We start from the raw sequence: 14,015 nt of genomic DNA, 5'->3' as shown, positions 1-14,015 counted from the left end.
CTTTGTCAATATGGTTGTTGCCGGCAGCCATCATTCCCTCAGCCAATTTCCCATACGCGCGTTTAAGCGGGCCAAAAACACCAACATCCAGTGGTTGTAGAAGGTGAGAGGTATGAGGAGGCATACAAAGACAGAAAATTGCATTCTCCTTGCAGAAAATATCAAACTCTGCAATCTGATGGCTAGAATGACCATAAAGAATAAGCAACTGCTTTGCACCAGTTGAATGGTGTTTAGAATGTGGTTCAAACATCTCTTTTAGCCAGCGAAGGCCTATTTCATCTGTTGTCCAGCCATTCTGACTTCTCACAAGAGCATAGCCCTTATTAAAAAGAGCAGGTTCTTGAAACCAAGCAGCTTGTTGAGATCCTGCTTTTAAGATAATCCATGGCGGTATATGGATCCCTTTTGAGCTCACACATTCAATGATTGTGACCCATTCGCAATTCCCCTGAATAACTCTCCGAGGTCTTTCACTACGCTCCACTGCAGTAATGACCTTAGAGGTGGAACAGAGTCCCATTGCAAAGCCAGTTTCATCAAAATTCCAGATATCATCCTCATGGATACCATGTTCCTGAATAGCTTCTTGTACAATCTCAAACCACTGTCTTATAACATTTGGATCCTCCTGCTTCGCACGTTGATATGATATGCGTCGGTTATATCGTGTACACAGCGCTGGGTGGCGCTTGATAAAGTTATATGCCCAATTGATGCCAATAAATGCAGTAGAATCTTGTGTCCGCTCGCGAAGTAAAATCGGTGCCATTCCGCGCAGAAACTCTGGCCAAATTGAAAAGCCTCGCTTATCTGCATCTAGCAGTTGCTTTGTTAGGACTTCCTCCTCAATAACTGTCAATTTATGGCCATTGGCGCGTGTTTCTGAGCGTGGTTTTCTTCAAGCCGTTTGCGAAGGGTAGCTTCTGACACCCCAAATATACCAGCAGCTTTCCTTTTTGATTGAATTTTTTGATTTCTAATAGCTGAAATAGCCATTTGCATTCGATTTTTTTGAGAAAGAGGCATTTTGCATGATAGAAATGGAAAAAAAGACGCGTTGAAGAATATTGATGGTAGAATGTTTTGAGGGGGCGGCGAAACTGCGTCGCTCGGTTGTGGATTACGTTAATCAAGTTAATCAAGTTTAACGTCCATAAATACCTCCTTCCCCGCCCCCAGGGGGATCTCCTGGGTTCCAAGACCCCCGGGGGTTCCGCCCTGCAATCCCCGCTCCCTGTACGCCCATCCTCTAGCCGGGAGCCGTCTGACCAGAGGGTGAGCCTAGGGCGCGTTGCCCCAGCTGCTTGGTAGGCTTCCTCGGCGGCTAGGACCCTGATTAGGCCTGGGAAGGTGCTAGGGAAGGCTTCAACTGTCTCCTCAAAACCTCCAGAGAGGTCAATCCGCAGAATCCCAGCCAGTTGGCGGGCTAGGTGCTGCCCTAGGGACCACAGCCCCCTTCTGCTGGTCAACGCCTATACCCTGTCCCCTATCGGTCGCTCCCCGGCTTGGGCATGGCAGTCCCCTCCCGAAAGGTCACTGGGAGGACCTGCCTGGTCGGATAGCTGTTGGGGAGGCCTAGCAGCCGTATAGTATAGCCTAGCTGCCGGGCCTCCAGCAGGGTTTCTGCCGGCTCCAGGCCTGCTTCCCTTATCAGGGGCCCTATTGGGCTTGTGCGGAACATTCCCGTGACAGCCTGGGCCTGCCTCAGTTGCTGGATGCCTGTCAACCGGTCTTTTTGGCCCTGCCACCATAGTTCTGCTCCATATAGGGCCACTGCTTGTACTGCTGCCACCTGGATTCTCCGGACCAGACCTGGTGGCAGCCCCTGCCTGCAGCATAGGGCTTGCACCCGCGCCTCTGCTGTGCGGGCCTTCCGGAGGCAGGTCAGGTAATGCGTCTTAAGGGTAAGCCCTCTGTCTAGCCATATGCCTAACCAACAGGTAGCTTCTTGGTGGAGAAGGTATTAGACAGTGGCATAATTGATAGGTTATTCATATACCTTTTGAAATGGAAGGGATATGATAACTTAGAAAATTCCTAACAATCTATAAAGAACTGTAATAATTGCAAGAGACTTCTCAGGGAATTCCACCTCTGAAACCCAGATTGCCCAAAGCCAGAGAATCTGTGACCTCAGACAAAAATAGGGCATCTAAGGAAGAATTCCAGAAAGGCACACAAGAATAATCCACCGGAGAACCAGTCTCAGCAGGCAGACCAGGAGCAACAGTTCTATTGTAAAGGACTCAAGGTAGTTTATTCAACTAGCTAGGCCTATCTACGAAAATACTGAATCTTAGAAAAGAGAAGGGAAGAAAGTAGGGGAATCTGGCAGTGTGGGAAATACTAGAAGGAGCCGGGGTGCACCAAGGGTTTGGCCCTAATGGGTTGCTCTTTAAGAAGGCAGTGGACGGCGGCAGGGTGCTTGTTCTGACATCATGGCCGAGGGTATCCGAGGCCTCCTATCAGGCCCAGCCCGTCACATCTATGGAGAACACCATATCACCCCCAGAACTGGATGAGGGCACAGCCTGAGAATGCTCTGATATAGAGGCCCCCTGATAAGGACACTCTGCCTTCTTACAATAATCTCTCTCCTTCAGCTTCTCCAGGGAATTCAGTCCTAAAATCACCATCTGAGTACCTTGCTGCTCTAACAACTTCTGCTGCTTCTTCAAACAGTCAATCTTTGCCATGGCAGCCTGAAGGGCATTATGGGCCTCACACTTCTCTGCAAGATGGGCCTGTTCTTGAGCTAGCTTCTCAAACCGAGGAAACTGTGAATGCATGGTATGAGTAGTGAACAAAATCAAAGATGGAAAGAAATAAGATAGCAGAAAATAATTGCAAGTGGAACTAACCTGTTAGTCAAACACGGGAACATCCAGCCCTATCGAGCCGTGCACCCTATACATGTGTTTATAGCATGAACCGCTGTCTTTGAAAGTCTGCATGCACTTCCAGCAGATGTGCGTTCCGCAACCCCCACAAATCATATGGTTGCAGCCCTCAGTTTTCTCAATCGCAGTCTTGCACTTCGGGCAATCCTTGATTCCAAGCTTTGTCTTCGTCCTCTGAAGCGCCTCATAACCGCCTGACGCAAGGTCTTTATGCTCGGCGCATGTCATCCCCTGATGAGACACATGGCAAGTCGTGCACATTGGTGTAAAGCAGCTTGAGCAGGTGAACACACTTGCAGTGGAAGTGGCCCGGTAGACCTGGCTGCAGTCTGGAGTGGGACAGTAACGGAAGTTCTGTGGATGGCGACGGATGTGAGAGGTAAGTGATGCTTTCAGTAGATTCTCAAATGTACTGGATGAGAGATGCTCCTGGAGCTCGTCAAGCGCAAGGACGGCCATGCAGTTACCTGAGTCTCCTTCACAGCGAATGCAGAATTCCCTGTTCCCGGTGGCACCAGAAAAGCAGAAACTCTCAAAACAGTCCGCGCAATACGTGTGCTTGCATCATGTGGGAACCGGATTCTCAGCTTCTGTCCAACATATCGCACAGTTACTCTCCGTTGTGACCTCTCATCTACCTAGCTCCTCTGATTCCTTCTGATCGGCAACCATTCTCAAGGCGAGTTTGTATTGTTCATCAGTGCCGGTTACCAAAATTCGCTTCGGACTGGAGATGATATCAAATGCCACAACTCCTTTTCCAAGAGCAGCAGAGATTGCCTTGAACCCTCCGTGACACGCCCAGATGAATTTTTGCTCGTCCAGGTCAATAGCATGCCGATCTGATGCATCTTCCTTGGCCAGATCAGCAAGCAACATCCGGGCTTCTCTGCACTTTTCTGGTGGCCCGTAGAGATAAAGACGGGACTGGCTTTTGTTTCGAATGATGACAACTCCAAGGTTCTGTTCCACATCTTTAAGTCTCCGATAAGTGTCTCCATTTATCCCGAAGGACGGGGTCCAAAGAGGCTTGTCTCCGCACATGACTGTTTCTCCAGCTAGTATTTTCTCGAGGCTATTCTTCGCCTGTGCGACATCCTTGCTGTCTTCTCCCTCAATTTTAAGGACTCTGTATCCCCGAGTTGGCTCATACGGGATAAAGAGCAAGTGCTGTGATTTCCAGACCTGTTTTTCTGTCTGTATCTGAGCTTGTACAGCTTTGTAGATACGCTCCGAGACTTTCAACTTTGTCGAGTACACAAGCTGCATGGTCAACTTGCCATTTTTGTTGAACGGTAATGGAGTATTGTTGAGGAATGTCACAGCTTTCCTTGCATGTTCCTCATCTTGGAATCGGGCTTTTGCCTTCACTCGCTTTCCCCCTGATTCTGCTCCGTCCTCCCACCACTCCAGCGAGCCAACCTGCATGAGTTTTGATTTGATCATTGCGTTTGCTGTGCCAAGATCCGCCTTGTAACTTGTCTGCCTCATCTCGACATCGCGAGGCCTGAAGTGCGGAGAAATAACACAAAGGATGTCTGGCTCAGTTGCCGTTGCCGGAACTTCTGTAAGGCACACGGTCCAAACCACGGGATTGTGATAGCCTCCGCTTCTGTTGCAAGCGATGCTGCTGACCTGCTGGCCGAGAACTTTGTATGTACCGGCGTTGAACCTATAGTTCACTTTCTTCGCGATGTCTTCATTTCCAAAGTTCAACCACACCTTCCGGAATGGCCTGTGCCACGAACAATGGACTTTCTTGCAGTCGACCCGGGAAGAATTTGATACTTGCGGCATGGGAGCGTTGATGGGCACCGCGGTGATCTGGAACGTTACTCCACTGGTCAACTTTTTGGCGTCGAGTTTGGTGCAGAGACGCCTTGCAAAGGTTGGGTCTTCCACCCGGATGTCCGCGCTGCAGTGGGTTGCATCTCCTTGTGGTGGTACCCTCACACATTCAACAGGAACGGAAAAGCCCATCTCAGCCAACAAGCTGGCAACAGATGAAGGAGAGCTTCCAGGGGGGAGCATGCTCAGATGAACGGCCGAGAAGTCAGCCGGAAGGGAGATCTTGAGGATCTGGGCGCCGTCTCCGAATTGGACAAGAGTACCGTGGAGTTCTCGGGTCCCAGTATCGTGATTTTCTTCCTGGAGCACTCTCAGCCAGATACTCAAGTCGAATGCGGCCTCACGAGGTTTTAGAGTCATACCTGTCTCTCAGGGATGGTTTCCTCCACCGCATTTACCTCTATGTGCGCATATGGACACTTGTCCCCCTTCAAGCAACCTCCTCGCAAGTAGAAGTGACATGGCACCTGTGACCGTGTATCCAAGCCAGGCCGGAACGCCTCTGCTTCATCAGCGTTCGCCGTCTCCTGGGATGCGACATGAGAAAAGCGGCAGTTATCTTCCTCCCGACATACACCTCGTGCGTAGAATCGGCAAGGAATCTTTGACTGAGCGACCGGGGACCGCTGAGCACGGTGTGCCGGAAGAGGTCGAATGGCCAAGCTTTTCATGGTCATCAGGACTGATGGGCAAGCCTCTCAATAGACCTTCTTGAAGGCCCTGCAGTGATCTGTGGTGGTTAATGAAGGTACAATGACGAGAGAAGAATTATCGCGTTCTGAATATGTGGGAGGCTGCCTGGCAGACTCTGAGCACCAACAAACAACGAACACCCCCCCGTTAGTTCGATCTGCTTGCATTCTGCACGTGATGATGCAGCCAAGTATCGCGCCTGTTAAAAAACAGGTCATGGCCAAGCAGGAGCACGTGTGAGAATTGTTATTCTTGTCCGTAATGTAGTAAATGAGTTTAGGCATTTCGCCGTCTCTTATGACGGTGTAATGAATAAACTTGGTTTGCGGGTTTAAATATATACATATTAGCGGGTTTTAACCAATTATTCTGTTACAGCACAGCCTAGGATTAGACCCAGGTAGGATGAGAGGAGGACTACCACGTGACTGGATCACCATGATCCATGAGCTGTGATCCATGAGCTGTGATCCATCGGATAGGTATTTCCGGATAGAATCCATCATGTATATAAGATGCTCCTTAACCATGGGGATTAGGACCCCGTGGTCAATTCAAATAGCAATCCTAGAGTTAACATTGCTAGTAACGACTCATTATCTATCGTTTCCCTTGTCTTCTGTCCTTCAAGATAAACCCGACGATCCTCCGCCTAAGAAGTCTTAGGCCCGTCGTTACATATTCCTCATTTAGATAACAATCTAACCAGTGTCTGAAATGATTCTAATTATACTTTGAAGATGGGTTTTCTGGGTCCGTTTAAATTTCTCTATAATCGAGCTATCAACTAACCTTGGAAGTGATAGTGTGATGCTATTCAAGTGTAGGCTCTCGCTTCTCCACGGCAAGCTTGGCGCTTGGAAGAGTTTTAGTACTTAAGTATCGGAGATCCGCCCGTTCCTATACCGTATCCACACTACGGTACAGTAGTATCTAGTACCGAAGTGCATGAAAAGGAATGGCTACATTGCCGTTTTGAATTATCTCAAATTTGTACACGTTCTTCTGTCTGCCGGCAAGGCAGATTACTTAATGACTTCATACTATACTAGCACCTTTTTTTTCTTCCTCCTCAAACTCCTTCGTTCCCTCTTCTAGTTTTCACAACTTATCGGTCTTATTTATTGAGCTCGTACCTAGAACATTATGTTTCGCTCTCCGGACAAGCTGGATCCAACGACAATACCACCATCGCCATCACCAGATGTCTGGGACAGGGCCATCAACAACCCATCATCCCTCACCGACGAGGAAAAACGCTCTGTCCTGCGCTTTCCCGCAGCAGACATCATCGCCGAGAACGTGCGCACGGTAACCGGCGGGACCAGGGAAGAACTGATCCAAAAGGCAGCCAGCGACCCGCACTCGCTGACCTTTCCGGAGTGTCGCCTGCTGTTCGACTTCTACCACATCATGTCTTCGTGGGATGCGCATAACCTGCGCGCTCCCGACAGGATGGTATCAAGGGAGGATATGGAACGCAGGTACACGGCGCGCCAGGCGCTGTTGTCGCCAGAGGAGTGGAGGGCCTTGCAGGGCGCTGTGGCGGTGCATTTGGATAAGCATAATGAGTGGTTTGCGCCCATTAATGCGGCGAGGGAGGAGGCGAAGACGAAGCCGCCAAAGTGGGTGCAGAGGATTATTGATGAGCAGCAGCCGTGGGGGTATATGATCTATCATACGCGGGAGGCTGAGGAAGCTGGTGGGAAAGAGGAGTGGGAGATGTATGTCGACAGGTATCGGGAGGCACTCTTCGAGTCTCAGCCTCATGGGGTGGTTGGTGGTGAGCAAATCTGTGGTTTGAAGGTCATGTCGTGCGTGGAGGATTTTGTGGTCCCGGAAGATGAGATACATGCTATTCGGGAGTATGTATTCTTTTCCTCCTGGTTTCTTCCCCCATTTGCAGTCTAGCTAATCAATCCACCATTACAGGCATTTCAGATCCCTCAGGAACCAAGGCACCCTCACGCCAGGTGTTCTCCAGAATGTCTTTGTGCTGATCACCCGGGACTCTATAGCCTCTGACACCCCTGCTCCAGGCCGTGCACTGTCCTGGGCCTGGGTATGCGAATCCGACTGGGAACACGAGGGTCCCGACGAGGATGGCTACGAGGGCAAGGTCCGTGTTGATTGGACCAGGATCTACCAGCGGCTCTACGGGTTCCTCTCGGAAGGCCAGTTCTCGCTCAAGGACATCTGGAGGGAGGTGAGGGAGCTTGAGCTCAAATACGGACTGCCGGAAACGACTTGGGTTGTCACCGAGCTTGATAGGCCGAAGTGGCCGAGCATCTGATCTGAAATATCTAGATGAGCTCGGAAAATCGTACTGAAAAAAAACTTACTGCTTTGGAGTATTAGGTACTCCATCGACGGTTTTCCTTGAAAGACTCTTTCCTTGAACGTGTTGCATGGACAATACCTCTAGATTGCATCTTGTACGTACGTGATTTGGCATTATCTGCTAATGCTCGCTGTTAGACCTGTACATGCTACAGTGCGCATCACGTCTGGCGATATCTGTAATTTTTAACAATCTGAAAAAGGGTCTTATCTCTCCAGTTGGGTTCAAAGTAGATGATATTATAATCATCATTACTTGCGACTGCCTCCAATTGATGTTAGGAGGCGTGTCCGCAGTAATAATAAACAGAAGACTTGAACAGCTATATCATCTAGTACTAGATTGTCGAGTCCATATGCTCAATCATGCTTGCCGTGGAAAAGTTTTTCACAATGCTTTCTACTATGAAAGATAGAATATATCGGAAGGTAGTGTAGGTGCTGCCGATCAGCAATGTCACGAACAGGGAAAGCCATCTTATCTATTAGCTCTGCTGAGCGAACTGCCGCGTCGGCCCAGCGCAGTACGTCAGCCCCGGAACAAGACTGCCGCTGCAGTCCGTTGCGTTGAGAGACGGATTCGCGGCGAGGAAGAGGTCGCTGGTTGTCTGCTCCTGAACGCAGATGCTAGCGCAAGTTTCTCTCTCGGCAGCCGTGTGCAAGACGCCACAGTGGAGAGTTGTGTTTGTGGCCAGGGTGGTGTTGGCCAGGGGATCTTCTTCGAATTGTGCGTATCCAGAGATCTGTGGCGGGAAGTAACCTGCTCGAGTGGTGTGGTTGTATACGCCGTCCTGGGGGGAGAGACAGACGATATTGCCGTAGATGGTTGACCCGGCTTGTAGGTTGGTGCAGCTGTAGTCAATCCACGGGTTATACTTACGCAGGTCACTTAGGTAGACTAGTTGGTCCCCATGTGCCATTGTGATCCTGACGCAGGTATCGTTGGGCTGAACAGCGTAGATGGTCTCACACAATAGAGGCAGACAGAGAGTAAGTCCCGCCTTGATGTTGTTGCAGTCAGGCACAAGCTCCTGGTTCCCCATGTACAGAGCCGCCGATGACACACCGTGTGCCTGTGCAATTGAGGCGCAGGTATCCCCGGCCACGGTCACATAAGCATTGTCCGACACGCATAGGGCAGGAGTGGTTGGGTCCGGCGTATAAACAGGCGGTGGGAGGGTGGTGTTCCCAGAGATTCCACAGATCGAGAGGACCACGTCAAGTGTGGATGCATAGAAGTCATCATAAGCGGAGTAGGGATTGGCTTGCATCATCTGCAAGCGTTGAACGTGGCAAAACGAGCACATCTCGTCATGGGGCATGTCGTTGATAGTGGCAACATTTGTAAACTCGTCGATTATATCTAGAGAGAAGTCCAGCAGTCAGTACATAAGCAACACTGCGGACGCGATATGGATTTTTTGTTCATTCTTACCGTTGCAGTAGCGTCTTGTATTGAGATCCTTTTGGCATGTCTCGTTGTAGCCTGCCCAAATGCGTCCTCCCACAGTCATGGGTTCAAAACCGAACAGCTTATATCCATCGCATGACTGCTGAACGTTGCTGAACCAGTCCTGTAGGGACTCGCTGCACCCCTTGTCGCAGACGAAATCTGTGAGCGTACTGTTGTCCAAGGAGCCGTGATATCTTCGCTGCGAGAACATGCGCAGATATCCATTACATTTCACAACAGCGGTCAGCGCAGTCACACAGCTCTCAGGCAGATGACTAGGCAAAGAGTCACGGTCATAGATGCTAAATCCTAAAAATGCCTCTGGCCCGTGGTTTCCTTGGACCCCTTCAACCAGGCGAGGATCGAAGACATGAAGCCGTTCTTGTTATCCCTGGCATAGGTGGGTACCTCGCCCACAGGACTGATCATCTCAACCATGGCCTTTGTCACGAGATTATAGATCCAAAGATCATGGCTCTCTTCTACCTGAAAGCCCCTTTCTTGGCAGTTGTCGGTGGTCAGACAGTCCTGGGAGTAGGCAGAGAACCAGCTGTAGAGTCCCACTCCAAGAAGGTAGACCTTGTTGGAGTCAACAATGCGGGCCCCCCATGAGACACTGCAAGCGTTCGAACCCTCAGGGCAGCCTCTGAAGTCAGGGTCATTGGCAAACTGCCCTGTGGTGATTGGCAACGGTGCCTCTGGGGATGGTTGGAAATAGGGCGATTCCGTCTGAATCATGCCCATGACGATATTACTGGAATTAGAGAGCTGATACTGGTAAAGGATATTATGTTCCGACGCTGTCCCATAGAGCCAGGTAGGCCCTTGGCTCTCAATGAGCACGCCTCGTCCGGAGAAAATATCAATCTGCGCTTCATCATCCGCGTCAAGGTCATGGTCTGCGACCCAGAGCCAAACGTTCTCCATGTATGCCGAGGACGTCCGTGTCAGATGAAGGAGCATCGAGGCAGCAATGCAGTTCATGTTGATCCCACCCTGCTTGGGGCAATTGCTGGACTGCAAATCGGACCCAATGGCCCCCCGACACGGAAATGAGAGTCTGCGCGCCCACAGATTGCGTGGTTAGTATGTACACATTGCCTTTTGGGTTTGAGAAGAACACAAAAAAGCCAAGTCAAAATCTGGGAAGGGATAGAACAAAACACTTACCCCACATCGCCGCTGACCCCTGACTGGATTCTTGGACATTCCACTCCACCAGAACCGCCCCAGCCGTGGCCCCCGAGACGGTAAACATCATGTCCTGGATCTCAATGACACCCACGTCTCCCAGCCGACCAACCTGAACCACAGGACGTGGAAAGGTCTGATCTTGGAACTTGGGCCCTTTCCCCATAATCTGCGACCATGCCTGTCCAATGATGCGAGATCCAACAGGGATCTTGACAGTATCGGTAACGAGGTAGATACCAAAGGCCACATAGACAATAGCGGACATGTTCGCTGCAGCAGAGAAGATGGTGTTGAGAGCCGTCGTGTCATCCGTTGTGCCGTCGCCACGGGCGCCAGCAGTTTTGACGTTGATGATCTGACTCGCGCCAATATCAGCGTACTTCGGCCGTCGGCGATTGAAGAAGTTCGGTTTCACATAGGCCAGATCTGGTGAGAGTAGGGACGCAGTCCTGTTCATGACAGGGATTGCTGCGGCGTTGACGAATTCTCCTGTTCCTGACTCGCCAGTCACTCGTCCAAACCCCCAGTTGTCCACCAAAACCTCATTTCCTCCTGCCAGAAGAACTTTTGGAACAGTATTGTCGACAACAGATGTCTCAACATTGAAGAATCCAACGTTCTGCAAGAGAAACGAGGTTGAATTTTCAGAAAGCAGTGAGGTGACAACGCCGGTGGGAGTGTTGGCGATGATAGCGTCCACAACGATCAAGGAGCCGACAGATTGTCCGTTGCTCATCGGACCGCCAGCCTATATTCCAGGTCAGCTCTGGATGGCAGAACAATGGTCGCTCAAGAACACAGTACCCCGCCAGTGACGACAACTCCCGTTTCGCACGACTCGATCACCAAGTCTTGGATAGTCCATGCCCAGTCCCAATGGATCTGAAGAGCGGTTTTACAATTGACAAATACCAGATGGCTTGTAGCAAACTGCTGGTTGCCAAAATATGCCCTAAATTGTCAGTCTCCACGTTAGTAGTCTGGAAAACGGCAAGGGGGTTGACTCTCACCCAAAATTTCCGCCCACAAAGGTAAGGTCTGCAAGAAAACCGCCGCTACCATTTTCCATGTAGATACCCTTGGAAGATCAAAGTTAGCCTGAATTTAATTGGGCACCGTGGCTATCATCTACCTGTTGGGTATTTCCCTCGACGTTCTGCAGAATATAGAACTCAACATTTCCAGTGAAGTGCCTTGGGCGACCTGCCAATGAATTGCGCACACATACGCACTGGGATCTGTGCGCGTGATATCCATCTTAAAGTTTGTAAATGCGATGGAACGTGTCCAGGTGATATGATGGAGGTTGGATCCAACGACATGTACTGCAGACGGGGGTATCAGGCTGCCTGTTGTACGGTGGGGATACCGAATATGGCCCTGTACGAGACGTGTCAATGGGGGCCCACGCCTAACTGCAATGATGGGCTGTGCCCTGCCACAGTGCTTGCATCGTCCCCTCGAGGCTCGGGAGGCTCACTTTGCGATATGACTGGGACAAATGATGACGGTACGATTTTCAATTACGAGGAACGGAAGTACTGCTGTGATACTGCAGATGAAAACCGTAGGTGGGAGGATTGCACATGGGAGGACAGTGTAGGCTTCATGATAGTTCCAACAGACAGCGGCTACATCGGAGTTTGCATGTCCGGCTGCCCCTCGGACAAGGTGCGCATTGCGATGGACGATCTGGAAGGAGGATGTCGTTTCAAGCTGGGTGCAAGGGCCCGATGCTGCAGGCCGAGGTTTGTCACAATGAGAGAAGATCCGCTGATCGCCTTTGATCGGATAAGTATAGAGGATTTCCTCGACAGCCCTACCTGCGATGTCCAGCCGATAGCCAAGCGATCTGTTGCAGGGGAACAGGCAATAGGAAGACAGGAGTTGAAACCAAGAGCTGAAGGCCTCTCTTTCAACAGCGGAAGCAATGTGGCCAAGCTCCTGAATGACATCTTGATTGCAACCGTGGCTCAGAAGCTTACCGACAGAATACTTGCAAAGATAAGACTCTGGAATGCCTACTTCCCACCGCTTTTTCCAAGCCTAACGATAGATAACATCGTGAATTTCTCCAATTCATCGGGATGGCTCCTGTCAGGAGACTTCTTCGAGCTCGCCTCAGATGTTGTGTGCGATCTCGGGGTTTGGAATGGCATGATCCGGAATTCCACCTTTACGAGCGCCAACTTGACCTGCGCCAACATCGATTTGCTCGAATGGGACCCTGACCTTTCCAATGCTCCAGATGACGAATTTGGAGGCTTGGCCGTGCGCTCATTTGTAGGTTTAGAAAAGCGCATTCAGGAGGGACAATCTCGCGACTTTGTCATGGATTGCGGCATTGACCCTGTCACCGGATTGAGACGCACGTTGACGGTTAGCTCCCGGCCTTATCCAAACGGAGGGGATGGTAGTAACCTTCAAGCGATCAACGGTCTTACAGTCCGCTTTGCTTTGGCCCGCCCGGATGAATGTGTTGACTCAACGATCGATCCGAATGCCCCGACCAACCTGTGGCATTGAATTAGTAAGTACACCAGACTCCATTCCATGTGACAGCAAGTAACTGAGCACATCCCATTCTGTAGCGGAACATGTTATTGAGCTTCAGACGATTCCTCGAGCGATCGAGTTCATGATGACCGGGATCATACAGGAAGTCCAGGGATTGCCCCCATATAAAGCTAGGAATCCGACAGTCCCCTGGTCAGTCTTCCAGGACTACTTTACCCGGGACTACTCGCAATGGTCCACCAGAGGAACGAGCGGTGTTCCAATAGACAATGTGTTCAACGCCATTGGTTCGACCAAAAATGCAGAGCACCTGGTTACCGCGGAACGCGAACTCAATAGCATGAAAGGCCGGGTGAATTGCGCCTGGTATGTGTAGTGTGCTACTCTGGCGCTTCTCTTACAGTCCCTTCTCGCTAGACATTATTGCGCATCGAGACTTAACTGATTTTGATTCGTTATTCTAGGTCGTTGGTGTCTTTCGGTACCTCAATCAGTTTATCGTGAGTAGCGCTGCCAGGCAGGCCTATCAGAACGTTGAACGCGAGTTTGTCACATTCCAAGACAGATACAACAAGGGCCCTGGAGTCGTTAATGAGATCACCATTAATCTTCGTAACCTGTGGCGGGAGTACGTGACGACGTTCCTGGATCGTCTCGTGCAGTGGGCGAGGCCCTGGGTGCTAAACCGCATTGCTGAACTTGAGGTAGTATGGCAGGACGTTGCAGCTAATACCGTTGGAAACGACCATGTCACTGCGAGTGCTATCCTCTCTGACCTGGCTATACTTAGAAGACACGCCATGCAATACATGGACATCGATACCAGTGGTTTTTGGATCAAATGATCCTGAGCATACGGCTTTACGCCACTGGGGACTTGGCAGGTATATATATAGAGAGAATAATGGTCGATCGTCTTTATATACCATAAATCCTACAAAGAACTTCACCCTAGCTCTTACTATCACTATGGGACAGTATATACATGTACATGTAAGGTGTTGAATACGCACTAAGACGTAAAACGCCTTTCTCTAGGCACGTATCCGAGAACCAATCGCCTGCAA

At 50.3% G+C, this 14,015-nt stretch overlaps 7 protein-coding genes across 7 annotated transcripts; 3 read left to right on the top strand and 4 right to left on the bottom strand.

Annotated features, from left to right (window-relative positions):
* Positions 1 to 1,489: 1,489 nt before the first annotated feature.
* Positions 1,490 to 2,792, bottom strand: VTN00DRAFT_3301 (uncharacterized protein; the record flags this gene model as incomplete). The annotated part of the gene is made up of 2 exons (XM_069429604.1): positions 1,490 to 1,920; positions 2,588 to 2,792. The coding sequence occupies 2 exons, from the start codon at positions 2,790 to 2,792 to the stop codon at positions 1,490 to 1,492; spliced, it is 636 nt and encodes a 211-aa protein (XP_069283039.1).
* A 741-nt stretch (positions 2,793 to 3,533) lies between these two features.
* On the bottom strand, positions 3,534 to 5,111 carry VTN00DRAFT_3300 (uncharacterized protein; the record flags this gene model as incomplete). Its single annotated transcript, XM_069429603.1, has 1 exon — positions 3,534 to 5,111. The coding sequence occupies one exon, from the start codon at positions 5,109 to 5,111 to the stop codon at positions 3,534 to 3,536; it is 1,578 nt and encodes a 525-aa protein (XP_069283038.1).
* A 1,479-nt stretch (positions 5,112 to 6,590) lies between these two features.
* Positions 6,591 to 7,737, top strand: VTN00DRAFT_3299 (uncharacterized protein; the record flags this gene model as incomplete). Its single annotated transcript, XM_069429600.1, has 2 exons — positions 6,591 to 7,309; positions 7,377 to 7,737. 2 exons carry the CDS (start codon positions 6,591 to 6,593, stop codon positions 7,735 to 7,737), a joined length of 1,080 nt encoding a protein of 359 aa, XP_069283037.1.
* A 532-nt stretch (positions 7,738 to 8,269) lies between these two features.
* On the bottom strand, positions 8,270 to 9,448 carry VTN00DRAFT_3298 (uncharacterized protein; the record flags this gene model as incomplete). Its single annotated transcript, XM_069429599.1, has 2 exons — positions 8,270 to 9,147; positions 9,220 to 9,448. 2 exons carry the CDS (start codon positions 9,446 to 9,448, stop codon positions 8,270 to 8,272), a joined length of 1,107 nt encoding a protein of 368 aa, XP_069283036.1.
* A 98-nt stretch (positions 9,449 to 9,546) lies between these two features.
* On the bottom strand, positions 9,547 to 11,500 carry VTN00DRAFT_3297 (uncharacterized protein; the record flags this gene model as incomplete). The annotated part of the gene is made up of 4 exons (XM_069429598.1): positions 9,547 to 10,297; positions 10,425 to 11,179; positions 11,236 to 11,383; positions 11,442 to 11,500. The coding sequence occupies 4 exons, from the start codon at positions 11,498 to 11,500 to the stop codon at positions 9,547 to 9,549; spliced, it is 1,713 nt and encodes a 570-aa protein (XP_069283035.1).
* Positions 11,501 to 11,919: 419 nt separating this feature from the next.
* On the top strand, positions 11,920 to 12,957 carry VTN00DRAFT_3296 (uncharacterized protein; the record flags this gene model as incomplete). The annotated part of the gene is made up of 1 exon (XM_069429597.1): positions 11,920 to 12,957. One exon carries the CDS (start codon positions 11,920 to 11,922, stop codon positions 12,955 to 12,957), a length of 1,038 nt encoding a protein of 345 aa, XP_069283034.1.
* A 115-nt stretch (positions 12,958 to 13,072) lies between these two features.
* VTN00DRAFT_3295 (uncharacterized protein) lies at positions 13,073 to 13,793 on the top strand (the record flags this gene model as incomplete). The annotated part of the gene is made up of 2 exons (XM_069429596.1): positions 13,073 to 13,300; positions 13,413 to 13,793. The coding sequence occupies 2 exons, from the start codon at positions 13,073 to 13,075 to the stop codon at positions 13,791 to 13,793; spliced, it is 609 nt and encodes a 202-aa protein (XP_069283033.1).
* Between the last annotated feature and the right edge of the window lie 222 nt (positions 13,794 to 14,015).

Source organism: Thermoascus crustaceus, assembly GCF_041956765.1.
Source record: "Thermoascus crustaceus strain CBS 181.67 unplaced genomic scaffold VTN00scaffold_13, whole genome shotgun sequence".
In the NCBI taxonomy this organism is placed as follows: domain Eukaryota; kingdom Fungi; phylum Ascomycota; class Eurotiomycetes; order Eurotiales; family Thermoascaceae; genus Thermoascus; species Thermoascus crustaceus.
The sequence above is the reverse complement of the archived record's forward strand: the minus strand, read 5'-3'. Positions and strand labels throughout refer to the sequence as shown.